Below are 13,605 nucleotides of genomic sequence, written 5' to 3'. Positions count from 1 at the left end.
CACTAACTTGCCCAAGGACATGCCGTCAATAAGAGACACCTGAAGGGCCAGTAACAATGGAGGAACAGAAGACCCTAAGAGAAAAACACTGATGCAATCAGAATGTACCTGGTCTCCCCCACCTTCCAGACTGGGGCCCTGACACAAAGACTTTGTCAGACAAGCACACAGAGGGAAAGATTTCATTTTATTGTTATATCAGTCTCACAAATAAACCCAACACAGCCAGAAACACTGAAAAGATAAAGTGCCAATGCAGAGAGGCCTGGCAACAGAAGGAGGGAGGAATCCAGTTCGTCTCCTCCATGTCCCCAGCCTGGAAATACATTTCTATTACACAAGAGTGAGGGCAGCTGACATACCAGGCAACCTATTCTATAGACACTCTGAGCTAAGAAATAGAAAATTGTACCAGGTAGGGTCTGTGCAGGGCATGAAAATAGAAAAAAGTCAAAAAACATTATTTTCCCAAATGAGTCCACGCATGGAAATACCAAATGATAAAAACATTATTTTCAAACTCCCTGTATTTGAGATGGACATCTAATAAAGTATTAGATAGGTTTGGTACTTCATGCTACTGCCTATTTTCAGAACTATGACCTGGGTGCACCTTTTCTCCCATACCCTCAATCTAAGGTACTAGAATTTTTAGTACTCTGGGAAAAACTGACCTCACCTTCTTACCTTGCCAGCCCACCCCCAAAATTAGACCCAGTCCTTCCTCATACACATCAAGGAGATGTGGGCTAGGAGAGTAATCAACTTGGCAGCATTCAAAGGTGAATGAAGCTGAAGACTTCCCATAACTGTCTCAAGACATTTTTTAGAGACTCTATCAAGGCTGGGGTTTAAAACATAATTATTTGGTTAGAAAATTCAAATGTTTTGACTTCATTAAGTGAGATTATATCCTAAGCCGAGTTCACCCCAACCATTTCAATTCCAAAACTAGAAAATTATTGACTGATCTTCAGAGGCCAGAAGAATCACTAAAAGTCATCTAATCATCCCCGATACCATGTAATTATAAACGCAAAGGTCCAGAAGCAGTCGTATCTTTCCAGAACTTGAGAGTTCCTGGCCTCACATGGTCCATGGGGAATCCAAATAAGAATAAACCAGAAGGAACCTTCAACATGCCTCACTGTGGCCAAGAGTCAAGGCTCAGAGTGGAACTTTCAAACTTTACTTAACTTAGTACCAGGATAAGAGGCAGGCCACAGTATTACCATGAAAGGTAGGGAAGGAGCACAGAGAGGCCTCAGTGGAAAGGTGCAAATCACCCCTAGGTAAGAGAATGGGGTATTGCTAGAGGGAATGCTGAAGGCTGGTAACCCCGGGGACACCCCTGCTGAGCTTCAGATGTAGCCTCCCAACCATGGCTGTGCTTAGCTTTCTATCCAGCTTCCTTAGGTAGAGGCTGATAGGAAGGGGGCCAGGGAATGCCATCATGACAACTGACTGCAGAGTGGCTGCCTAGTTGTTCAAATGATTGTCACCAAGTTCCTTTTGTTTTGTTTTGTTTTTCCTTGAGACAGTCTTGCTCTGTCGCCCAGGCTGGAGTGCAGTGGCATGATCTTGGCTCACTGCAACCTCCACCACCTGGGTTCAAGCAATTCTCCTGCCTCAGCCTCCCATGTAGCTGGGATTACAGGTGCCTGCCAATGCACCTGGATAATTTTTCATATTTTTTTCTAGTAGAGACAGGGTTTCGCCATGTTGGCCAGGATGGTCTCAAACTCCTGATCGCAGGTGATCCACCCACCTTGGCCTCCCAAAGTGCAGGGATTACAGGTATGAGCCACCACACCTGGCCCCAAGTTCCTAGTCTTTAGGGAGGTTCTGTGAGGCCCAAATCATTCAGAGTTCCAAAGGGATGTTTGGTAGGGGCAATTGCTGAACACCAGACAAGTTAGTTGGTGGTACTTGGGAAAGTTCAAAGTGGGATCCACTAAACAAACACTCTGAGAACTATTGCTATGACACAGGGTAGACTTGGGAGTATCTTAAAGGGATGCCCACAGATAGTTATTTTTCTGACTTGTCCAAGTACTTCTATGACCAAACTGAAGGGGAGATTTCATTACAGATACCTGTGTGCCTAATGTGACACCCCAACCAAAAACTTCAAAAAAACCCTATATTCTCCTCAACCTTTGAGAAGGGTCAGGAAATACTGGGCAGTTATAAAAAGTTGTCCTTAACACTGCTGGCTCCTGCTCTGCCTCTTTCCTTTACCAGGACAGAACTGAAGATCTCAATTCCCTGCCTGAAAGTTTCATTCCCTACCTCCCAGAAAGATTTATCTAGGTAGGCCTCTTCACCAATTTATTCTACTTAGTCTACTCCCTTCTATTCTGGTTTTGCTCTCTCTCTCTCTTTTTTTAAATCTCCTTTCTCTACTCCTGGTTTCCAGCTACTTAAGTCCTTGGCAGAAACATAACAGGATGGGCAGGAATGCTGACCGGATCTTGGGAGTAATCAACATCTGACAATGACATTCTGATTTACTTAAGCCTTCAATTCCATCTCAGAGAGGGATTAATATTCCTCTATCTGTGGTCCCTCCTTTCCTTCAAGAGGTTCCCAGTGAGAAACCATTTCATTCATCTTTGTACTCTCAGTTTTTAGGCACCAAGATGAGGGCCTCAATGTGACAGTTTGGGACAAGGAACTTTTAGTGGGCTTGGCACACAGGAGGGAGTGCTACCCAAATCATCCTAGCATCCATCTCCAGAGCATATTCCTCCCCTGTTCTGCCCCCCACCCCACTTTTTTTTAAACACTTTTACCTCTTTGCCCTCCTGTTAAAGCTTGAACACAAATGAGGCAGCATGGGAGTCTTGGCTTGGAAATCAGGTCTGTGTTCTAGGTCCCTTCAGTCACTGATCTAATATATGAACTTAGACAATTGACTTGCCTCGCTGGACCTTTAAATAAAAGAGTTAAACTATAATAGATAATCTCCCTGGGCTCTTTCACATAATCCATACTTGAGAAATCAATGAATGAATTTGAAGAAACTCTAATTCCAAGACATAGGTATCCTGGCACCTATTTGAAACAGCTGAAAAGAGGTTAGAGTCAGGTTCCTGTTTATTATACATTTAGCTATAGGAAAAGAAGCAAATACACCTATGGAGATACAGAACCTGGCAGCCTCTATATTTGACTAATGAAAGCAAATTCCTGGAAAAAGCAGAGAAACAGGCCACAAGTGAGACTGGCAGTGTCAACAAAGGTCCTTAAATTAAGTGATCAAGGAGTAAAAAACAATGGCTATAACCAGACAAGATCTCTAAGCGTAGACTATAGTCTAGAGAGGTCTGAATGGGAAGGAGCCCCTGGAGCTTCTATTAGATGGAAGGACTTGGTCCACAGCAATTTGCTACTGCATTTGGTTCAAACTCAGTTTTCTCAATCTGTCAACTCAGTGTGTATGCACATGTGCAGACATGCTGCAGGCTGTAGTTATGCTTCTGAAGTGCTGAAATGAGAAATAAGTATCAGAAGAAATAATGCCAAATTCAAAAAAGTTAAGCTGAAGACAAGCAAAATTTTAGTTTAAAAGCTACTCATTTCCCTACCACTCTGTGTGGCATCACCATTGCTCATTCTGATATGTGCGCTACAGAGTTTTGTGGGATGGTGAACTTTGAGTGTGGGGAAGGGTGGATTTGTAGTATGATTGAAAGCCAAAGACAGGATACAACCCCATATCCTGTCTGAGAACCACTACCACCCACCCGAGCTCATGACAAATGGATGTGACTTGATGTGACCCATTTGGGTACTCACTTGTCTTCATTCAAAGAGACTGTCTCCACAAAAGGGATTTCTTCCTTGTCTGTCTTCCCCATGATCAGCCGGTGCTTATCCAAGTTTATGATACACTGAAAACAGGAGAATCATTGGTACCTTGCCAGTGATACCACTATGAGTTCCCGTGTAAGAGGATACCTGCCTCAGAGAGGAAGTATCAAGGGGTAAGTGGAGTCAATCTTACCTTCAGAGATCGGAGAGTCTGCAGACCAAGGGACAAGTTTTTCTCATTGTCATCTAATAAGAACAAAAAGATGATTAAGATTTAGCCATTTCCATGCTTGCTTAGAAGTCAGCCTAATCACTATTAAGTTCCATCCATCCATCCAATAACATCCAATAAACATATATTGAGCATCTGTTGTATTAAGTAATAGTCCTAGATCATTAAAGTTACAAGGCAACAGAGCCAAGATTCAAACCCAGGTCTTTTTTACTCTAAAGGACAAAGGCCTTTAGACAAAAACCAAAAACTTAGAGTAGCCAAGAATAAAATATATGAGAAGTGTAGAAGGTGGTAGGAAATTATCAAGGGATTTATGGCAAAGGAGTAAGTAAGTTGCCCTCCGTCTCTAAATAGTTCATGGAAAGCTCTCAGGGGACATTTTCACCTGCACATAAAAATGTATTTTCTTGCTTTTTTTTTTTTTTTTTTTTTTTTTTGAGACAGAGTTTTGCTGTCTTTTTGCTCAGGCTGGAGTGCAATGGTGCGATCTTGGCTCACCGCAACCTCCGCTTCCCAGGTTTAAGTGAATCTCCTGCTTCAGCCTCCAGAGTAGCTGGAATTACAGGCATGTGCCACCACACCCGGCTAATTTTGTATTTTTAGTAGAGACAGGGTTTCTCCATATTGGTCAGGCTGGTCTCAAACTCCCAACCTCAGGTGATCCACCTGCCTTGGCCTCCCAAAGTGCTAGGATTACACACTTGAGCCACTGCACCTGGCCTCTTGCTCCTTGAATTTTTTTTAATCTGACCTCCACATTGGTTTTACTGATTCATTCTCAACATGTCTTGAATGTAGCTCAGGACCCATCTATACTTTGGAGAGCAAAAATTGGGACAAGGTTTATACTACAAGAAAATGGGAACCGTTTTGAAAGAGTCAATATTAACAGGAATGATATCTCATGAGGTTTTGTTGGGGGTAGGGAGAGGGTTTATGTTAGGGTCCGTAGGTCCAGCACTCAATTCTGCTTACCGACCACAGCTGCTGGGCAGTCCAGACGGAGGGAGCCCAGTGTGATCACTAGGTGCTCAATCTGGCCCACAACTTTGAGATGCCGGGGTAGAGAAAGCTTTTCTCCTTCATGCTTGTGGGATTTGACATGCTCCTTGAGTCTGCACCAAAGAGGAAGATACGAAAATCCCCTTGACAGAGATTCCTGTAGAATCTGGCAATGCCTACCTTCTGACCTACAATTGGAATTCTCCAGGGATCTCCTGGGACTAATTTACCGAAAAGTGCTAGCCATCCTACATTTGTACTTTCAGCACTTCGTCCTAAACATGCCAGGGGGATAATAAAAACACTAAAGTCTCATCTCCTGTTCTCAAAAACTTTGCATCACTTATGTGTACTGGTGAAGAGAGGGGAACTAACACATTCAGAGAATCCTATTCTGTACCCTAATGCCCCCAACATTGTGTGAGGCAAATGAGTTAACATGTCCTTTTACCCATCTGTGAGTAACAGATACCAGAGAAGTTAGATTCATGCTAATTTTAGAAGGTCTTTGTTCAATGTCTAATTTTCTCTTTGTCCATTCTATTTCATTCTGTTTCATCAGTCTGTCTTAGACTATAATGTTTGTGGGGGCAAGTACTTATTTGGTAAGTGCATTGATATTTGTATCAGCAAGGAATATCATGGAGAAAGTCCTTGTTAATTTAACTTGTCTGTACAGGGTAGGAAGGAAAGAAACAGTCCCAAGGTTTCACATCGTTAACGTAAGCTGATTGGAATAGCAAGCACCCGAGCTATTATGGGTTGGTGGATAAATACTTAATTATGGACTTTCTGTGCCAATACTTCTGCTTTCCTCTATTTCTTCTCTTTTGGTGTTATGGTCCATCCAAAAGAAAAATAATTGCAGTTTTACAGATGGTTATTAATTCCTCTGGAATCATGACAGTCTGCTGCCTAATTATGCACCAGGACATTATTAGTCTTTCTGGAACCAACATGTTGCACTATACTTCATCTCTTCACCACATAAAAAAGCTCAAGGCTGGGCACAGTGGCTCATGCCTGTAATCCTAGCACTTTGGAAGGCTGAAGCAGGCAGATTGCTTGAGCCCAGGAGTTCAAGACCATCCTGGGCAACATGACAAAATCCCTCTCTACAAAAAAATACAAAAAATTAGCCAGGCATGGTGGTACACACCTGTAGTCCCAATTATTCAGGAGGCTGAGGCAGGAAGATTGCTTGAGCCCAGGAGGCGGAGGTTGCAGTGAACTGAGACTGCACTCCAGCCTGGGCAACAGAGTGAGACTCCGCCTCAGGAAACAAACAACAAAAAAGTAACTACTGGCTAATCATCTTTATGATGGCCCAGGCCCAGCAGCAACTGCAGTCCTATTCTCAGTTCTGATGCATGTTTCTTGGGGACAGGCAGTGCCTCCTCCAGAAAGACTCTGAGTAAGCTAAGGCCAACCACATCCCTACTTTAGGCAACTGGATGGAGTACACCAACAGGACAGCTCCTTTTAATTTGCTGTCTAGTGGATCAGGGCAAGGCACACAATGAGCCAGAGGTCTCAGGCTCTCTCATTCAAGTTCAGAGGTATCTTTGCTCAAAACTTAATAGGTGGGAGTTAACAGAACGCCGAAGGTTTCCCTGCTCACTGATTTCTCCCACTGGCCTGATAACCCACCACTCCTCCCCTCTACTAAGGACTCTGGTTCCAACTGAGATCTGAGCTCTGCATACTTTTCTTCAAGCTGCTGTGAAGACCCTCACCATCTCTAACCATAAAATAGAGTCAAAGAAGTACACTCACATGTAAGTTCCACACAGCACAAGTGGCTACTTACCCCAATCTATCCACACAGGCTGAAGAGATGAGATTATATAGACAGCCTGTGTCAACCAAGGCTTTCAAATCCTTTCCAGCACACTGTGGGGAGGAAATGTACTGTTTAGGAAGAGCCAGAGAAACGAAAGGGAAGGGAGATGCAGACAGCAAGCAGCAGATGTCATATGAAGGGCAGGGTTGGAGAGCATCCTCCCCATTATGGGTTGTAGTGTCTCATCTTTACCCACTGCTAAGTCTGCCTTTGACTGGCTCTTGTTCCTGCTGAATCCAGGGGTGACAGAAGATCCCAAAAAACTCTAGGTGTTTCATGCTATATATCAAATATCTCTTAATCTCTCTCTCTCTTTTTTTTTTTAATCACATACCCATTTGTAAATCTGCTAAAAGCTTTGTTCCTTCTCCCCATAAAGATGCAGGTGCATATAAAAGTTGCATACACTTCCAGTGTTGCATGGAGTACCCCTTTTAAAACTCATTTATGAATTAAATGAGACTCATACTCTTTTTTTTTTTTTTTTTTTTGAGACGGAGTTTCACTATTGTTACTCAGGCTGGAGTGCAATGGCGTAGTCTCCGCTCACTGCAACCTCTGCCTCCTGGGTTCAAGCAATTCTCCTGCCTCAGCCTCCTGAGTAGCTGGGACTATAGGTGCGTGCCACCATGCCCAGCTAATTTTTTTTGTATTTTTAGTAGAGACGGGTTTTCACCATGTTGACCAGGATGGTCTCGATCTCTTGACCTTTTGATCCACCCGCCTCAGCCTCCCAACGTGCTGGGATTATAGGTGTGAGCCACAGCACCCGGCTGAGACTCATTTTAAAGTCAGGAGGAGAGCGCCCCACATCATACTTTCCAGAAAACCCTGGAAACACTGTTCTCAGAACATTACCTGGCAAGAAACCAAAATCATGTCATCCTCCTCAGACTTCTTTAGCCCCTCAGACTTAGCCTGATTGAGTTTGTTCGTCTTAGAGGCCCAAGGGACACGGCCGCTTCGGAGCTTAGACAGGTTGGTTTCCATGAGGCGCCTCTGCAGAATATTATGAGGTTGCTTGAGGAATAGAAAGCAGAGAATTCTTAGTGACAGGCCACATCCCTCTTTTCCATTGTCCCTCAAAAACCATGAAAGTAATGAAGGAGCCTCCCATAACTGAGCTCTACCTTTGCTTCTTATTATACTTCCTTCAAGTGAGGACTTCACTGGTATTGTCAGAGCAGGTACCATAAACCAATTGCAGGAAGCCACCCTGAATGAATGAAAATGCAAGACAGGACACTGGGAAATGTAGACAGGGCTGATAAGTATTTTAGGCCTTAAGAGAACTGAGGGCCCTAGTGACTTGGACTAACCTAGCTCTGCTGCCTTACTTCCCCTTACAAGAACATTTCAAGGGAAAAGAGGTCTTAGTCTAGAATAAGTGATCTCTGTATCTTCCCACGTGACAGTAAATTAGTGCCTTATAGAAAGGGCAGCTCATTTTCATAGGCTGAAGAAACTTAGCTAGCACAGGTATTCAGAAGCTTTGCCTACTTCTATGTCAAGTCTCACTATCTTACAGTCTTATCTTTCAGATGCAGCCTGCAGATGCCCTAGTGGTTGGTTCTCCTGTGGGCTGATTCACCCATGGGTGGATAGGGTGAAAAGACAGGAATTCATACTGGCTGAGCAAGCCTCTCAGCAGACACACTTTGGAACCTGACAGAACACACAGGAATCATCGTTGCTGGCATCCCCTGGACCTCAAAACACTGGTTTCTCCTGCCCTATCTTGTCATACATTTCCCTTCAATTGCCCAAAAAGTAGGGGTATGAAAGGGGAAGACACTGACCAAGAAGCCAGGGACTTAATTAGACCTTATATGTATGCCAGGATACCTAATGTTAAGAAGCAGAATGAGAAGTGTGAGTTTCAGTCTGCACTTTGATAGAGCTTAGGAGAGTTCCTAGGGAAGATATAGTCATGCTCTACTGTTCCTATTCAAAATGGCTCCAGAAAGTTTAAGATATCTCTTGAAATCCTATGACTGGAGAAATTTGTATACACAAACATTTATGCCCTGGTTACAATAGCATTTAAAATTCCTCAAAGGAGAGTGTTTCACCCCAAGTTTCTATCTAACATATACCAGATGACACTCTGATTCTACAGGGAGGGAAGTCACTTTTAGAAGCCCAGAGCCCAGAACCTTTCAAGGGGGAGGGGGTAGCACTGAAGGTCTTCAGTATCTGCCACCTTATAGATTCCAAAGGAAGAATGGAGTCACAGCCATGACTCATTGTAACCCTAGCGAGATGAAGAAATGGATTCCCAAAATACACTGATTCTTGGCAAAGCGCATTCTAAATTGGTATCTTTGGGAAAAGTGGAGGGAGAGGCACTTATAAAGAAAATGAGAGCTTCTTAGCTTGACAAGGAGCTAGAGGAAGTGCTAGCTCTCAGATTTTGTGCTGCAACACTGGGAGAATGCTTTGCTTCTCAAAAGAAACAAAAATGCTTCATTCTAATCTGTCTCACCAATAAGACTGGATTCTTGGCTCAAGCCATACTAAAGCAGGCGTTTGTTCCTGTTACATTCATGCTTACCAGAACCAACTCTGATAAAACTGGACTTGTGGAAGTGAAGATTGGAAGTAGTTTTGAAGACCATCTACACAAAGCCCTCTTACCTAAAGTTTGGGGATGTCTTCCTACATTGGTCTTGCTAAACACTTTATCTGGTTCTTAATCTTGCAAAGGAGCTTAACCATTAATGGACAGAAGAGACAAATGAGGGAAGTTCTAAAATCATTCTGCTTGAAGTCTTCCCTCTTCCACATTTTCCTTACTTTCTACTGGATTCTTCTTCCACAAGGTATAAAACATACTAAAAGTTTGTAAATATTGGGAAAAAAACTCCTCTGCAAAACATCAGCTCCTGCTTCCTTGACTCTACAGCCTCCTTTAATCACCCTCCTTATCTGGAATAGTCTTTTTTAAAAAAGCCTAAACCATGACATCTATTTCCTGATATCCCATATTTTCTTCACTGACATCACTTTTGATCCCAATAAGGATTTCTGATTTCCAAATCCAGTAGACATTTTCAGCTTTAATTTTACTAGACTTTTCTAGTGCATTTGGCCCTGCTGACTATACCTTTATTTGTTCTTTAGTAACCAAAAAAGGTTCAAACATATGCTCAATGTAAAATATTTAAGTATCACTGATATATATAAGATAAAAAAAAAAAAAAGGCCAAGCACGGTGGCTCACACCTGTAATCCCAGCACTTTGGAAGTCTGAGGCGGGAGGATCTCTTGAGGTCAAGTGATCAAGACCAGCCAGGCCAACATGGTGAAACCCCATCTCTACTAAAAAACATACAAAAATTGGCTGGGCATGGTGGTGTGTGCCTTTAATCCCAGCTACTGGGGAGACTGAGGCAGGAGAACTGCTTGAACCTGGAAGGCAGATTTTGCAGTGAGCCTAGATCGCATCATTGCTCTCCAGCCTGGGGAACAGAGCAAGACTCTGTTCCAATGCCTTTGCACTGGCTGTCCCCTGTGCCTGAAATGTTCTTCCCACAACATTTCTAATAGTTAGGTCCCTCTTATCTTCCAGGTATCTGTTCAAATGTTACTTCCTCAGAGATACCTTATCTGACCATACAACTTAAAGTAGGTAGGTCACCTCTTTAGTTACCACCATACCTATTTCTTTCATAGTAATTATAAATACAAAAGTATTTTACTTATTTACTTGTTTACTATTTCACCCATGCCCTACTCGCATGTTAAATGCACAAGGGGAAGGACCTTGATTGTCTTGATCTCAGCTATATCCTCAGCTCTTGACACAGTACTGAAAGAAATCTCTACCCTTTCTTTCTTCAAAAAGGCTTTTTATTTCCCACCTGAGATGGAGTCTAGCTCTGTCTCCCAGGCTGGGATACAGTGGTACAATTCTGGCTCACTGAAATCTCTGCCTCTCGGGTTCAAGCAATTCTCTTGCTTCAGCCTCCCAAGTAGCTGGGACTACAGGTACACACCACCACACCTGGCTAATTTTTGTATTTTTAGTAGAGATGTTGGTCAGGCTGGTCTCAAACTCCTGACCTGAGGTGATCCACCCGCCTCGGCCTCCCAAAGTGCTGGGATTACAGGTGTGAGCCACTGCACCCAGCCAAAAAGTCTTTCTTGATTAGTATCATTGAATTCTTTCTTTCAGAATCCCTTCAACACTTAAATATTAAATAGTTTGTACTACTTGTATCCCTACTCTATGACTGTTTTATAATTGTGCTTAAGTGATTCTCATTTGTTTATTGACATATTGGCTTTCCAAGGGCTGTCCAGACTATCTTTCAAGACACACAGTACTGGCCAGATACACTGGCTCATGCCTGTAATCCCAGCACTTTGGGAGTCTGAGGCAGGACTGCTTGAGGCCAGGAGTTTGAGGCAACCTGGCAACACAGTGAAACTGTGCCTCTACAAAAAAAAATTTTTCTTTTTTTTTTTTTTTTTGAGATGGAGTTTCACTCTTGTTACCCAGGCTGGAGTGCAATGGCGCAATCTCGGCTCACTGCAACCTCCGCCTCCTGGGTTCAGGCAATTCTCCTGCCTCAGCCTCCTGAGTAGCTGGGATTACAGGCACACGCCACCATGCCCAGCTGAATTTTTGTATTTTTAGCAGAGATGGGGTTTCACCATGTTGACCAGGATGGTCTCGATCTCTTGACCTCATGATCCACCCGCCTCGGCCTCCCAAAGTGCTAGGATTACAGGCTTGAGCCACCGCGACCGGCCAAAAAAATTTTTTTTTAATTACAATTTTTAAAAACTAAAAAATTAGCTGGGCATGATGGCACATCCTGTAGACCCAGCTACTCAGGAGCTGAGGTGGGAGGATCACTTAAACCGAGTTCAAGTCTTCAGTGAGCTATGATCACACCACTGCACTTCAGCCTGGGTGACAGAGTTAGATCCTGTCTCAAAAGAAGAAAAAAGAATACACAATACTAATTTGCTAGATTGGTGCTGCAGGTACCCTGGTGGCCATTTAGACATAATTTTTAAGTTATCTTTCTTACGTGGATTCTGCTTTATGCTAAACCTTAACAAGGCAGCTACTAACTTAAACGGTCCTTGCTTCTCTACTCTTCCTGAAATGTGGCTGCTAGAGGCATCTAAACTCTAACCAGGCAAGTTCAAATGTTCTGCCTCCATCACCATCAAGAGTTTCTAAAGGAAATGAACACTATGGGAAGTGCTGTATTATGAGTGAAAATAGCTCAGTCTGGCACCCACGCTACTTAACCATCTCTTCTAACCAAACTATAGAGTCTGAAGAAAAGAGAGGTGAGAGGAATCAGACTATAGTGCAGGATACCATAGAATCATAATTTGAGCAAGAACTTTAATGCCACTTTCTCAATCCCTTTACCCAAGCTACCCAGACAGAAAGAAACTAATGGATTTCTGTGGTCCACAGAATGAGCCACACTAGAAAATGGGAAATGACAAGGATCTGCTTTCTTTGTAGCATTTATTCCCAAGAGAGAAATCCAAGGTCACTAGCTAGCAATAGAAATACAACTAGAGCTTAGTTAGAACTAGGATACCATTCACTTTTTCTTTTTCCCCTAAAAGGGCCTGAAATAATCCTACTCCATTTTAGTCCTCATACACAGTCTATAGATAAACATAGACTCCTGAGTCAAGCCCAGTATACATGTCTCTATCTCTGACCTTGAAAATCCAAAAGGTCACCAATAACTGTGCCTCCTCTTTGCTTACTAGGTGAAAATATGTAACATGTGACCCATTCTACCCCACAGAAACACAGATTGTTCTTTGGTTTGCAGTTGCTCAAAAACATAAGGCAGACTGTTACACTGCCTCAGGCCTTCCATGTTCTATTTCTTTGCCTTTGCTCATGACCCAACAAACAACCTACTCCTCATTGTTATCTGTTTTGTGAATTAGTCTGAGATGGTAGTTTCTCAACTGCTCATGAAGGCTGCATTTAGAAAGGATTCACAAATGGGCAAGGATAGACCAGATAACCTGTTAAATTCTTTTTACTCTGAGGTCCTACAAAGCATACTCCAGAGGCAGCCTTCTCTCCATACCATCTCGCAGTCAGCTGGCTTAAAAGGAATGGTAAAGCTGTAACTAGATGCTGGTCTCCATCCTTATCATCACATCAGGCTAGAGTAATCACTCCTTCCACTGGACTCCTCTAGCACATTTGACTATTACATCTTGGCAACTAGCATAGGCTTTCTGGTGGTGTTACTTATCTTCTAGAATTGTCTATTCAGCATATATATTTAAGTAACTAATTGGGACCCTAAACTTGTTCAAAAATCAAACTTGAGCTGGGCGCGGTGGCTCACGCCTGTAATCCCAGCACTTTGGGAGGCCAACGCGGGTGGATCACGGGGTCAAGAGATCGAGACCATCCTAGTCAACATGGTGAAACCCCGTCTCAACTAAAAATACAACAAATTAGCTGGGCATGGTGGTGCGTGCCTGTAATCCCAGCTACTCAGGAGGCTGAGGCAGGAGAATTGCCTGAACCCAGGAGGCGGAGGTTGCAGTGAGCCGAGATCATGCCATTGCACTCCAGCCTGGGTAACATAAGTGAAACTCCACCTCAAAAAAAAAAACAAAACAAACAAACAAACAAAAAACCTAAATCTAGTGAGGCCCTCCAGGTCCAACCCGTCAACTTGCAAATGGGCAAAAGAATATT

The 13,605-nt window shown here is 43.1% G+C and overlaps 1 protein-coding gene across 1 annotated transcript in view; it reads right to left on the bottom strand.

Moving 5' to 3' along the window:
- Positions 1-2,401: 2,401 nt before the first annotated feature.
- NRIP3 (nuclear receptor interacting protein 3) overlaps positions 2,402-13,605 on the bottom strand; it is a 16,401-nt gene continuing 5,197 nt past the window's right edge. The window contains exons 2-7 of the mRNA XM_017500318.2: positions 7,755-7,916; positions 6,864-6,946; positions 5,027-5,166; positions 4,010-4,062; positions 3,802-3,896; positions 2,402-3,490 (exon numbers count right to left, since the gene is read on the bottom strand). Of these exons, the coding sequence (XP_017355807.1) occupies positions 3,475-3,490; positions 3,802-3,896; positions 4,010-4,062; positions 5,027-5,166; positions 6,864-6,946; positions 7,755-7,916 (549 nt within the window). The 3' untranslated portion in view covers positions 2,402-3,474. The remainder of the gene's footprint in view (positions 3,491-3,801; positions 3,897-4,009; positions 4,063-5,026; positions 5,167-6,863; positions 6,947-7,754; positions 7,917-13,605) is intronic.

Source organism: Cebus imitator, unplaced genomic scaffold, assembly GCF_001604975.1.
Source record: "Cebus imitator isolate Cc_AM_T3 unplaced genomic scaffold, Cebus_imitator-1.0 Scaffold265, whole genome shotgun sequence".
Taxonomy (NCBI): domain Eukaryota; kingdom Metazoa; phylum Chordata; class Mammalia; order Primates; family Cebidae; genus Cebus; species Cebus imitator.
The sequence above is the reverse complement of the archived record's forward strand: the minus strand, read 5'-3'. Positions and strand labels throughout refer to the sequence as shown.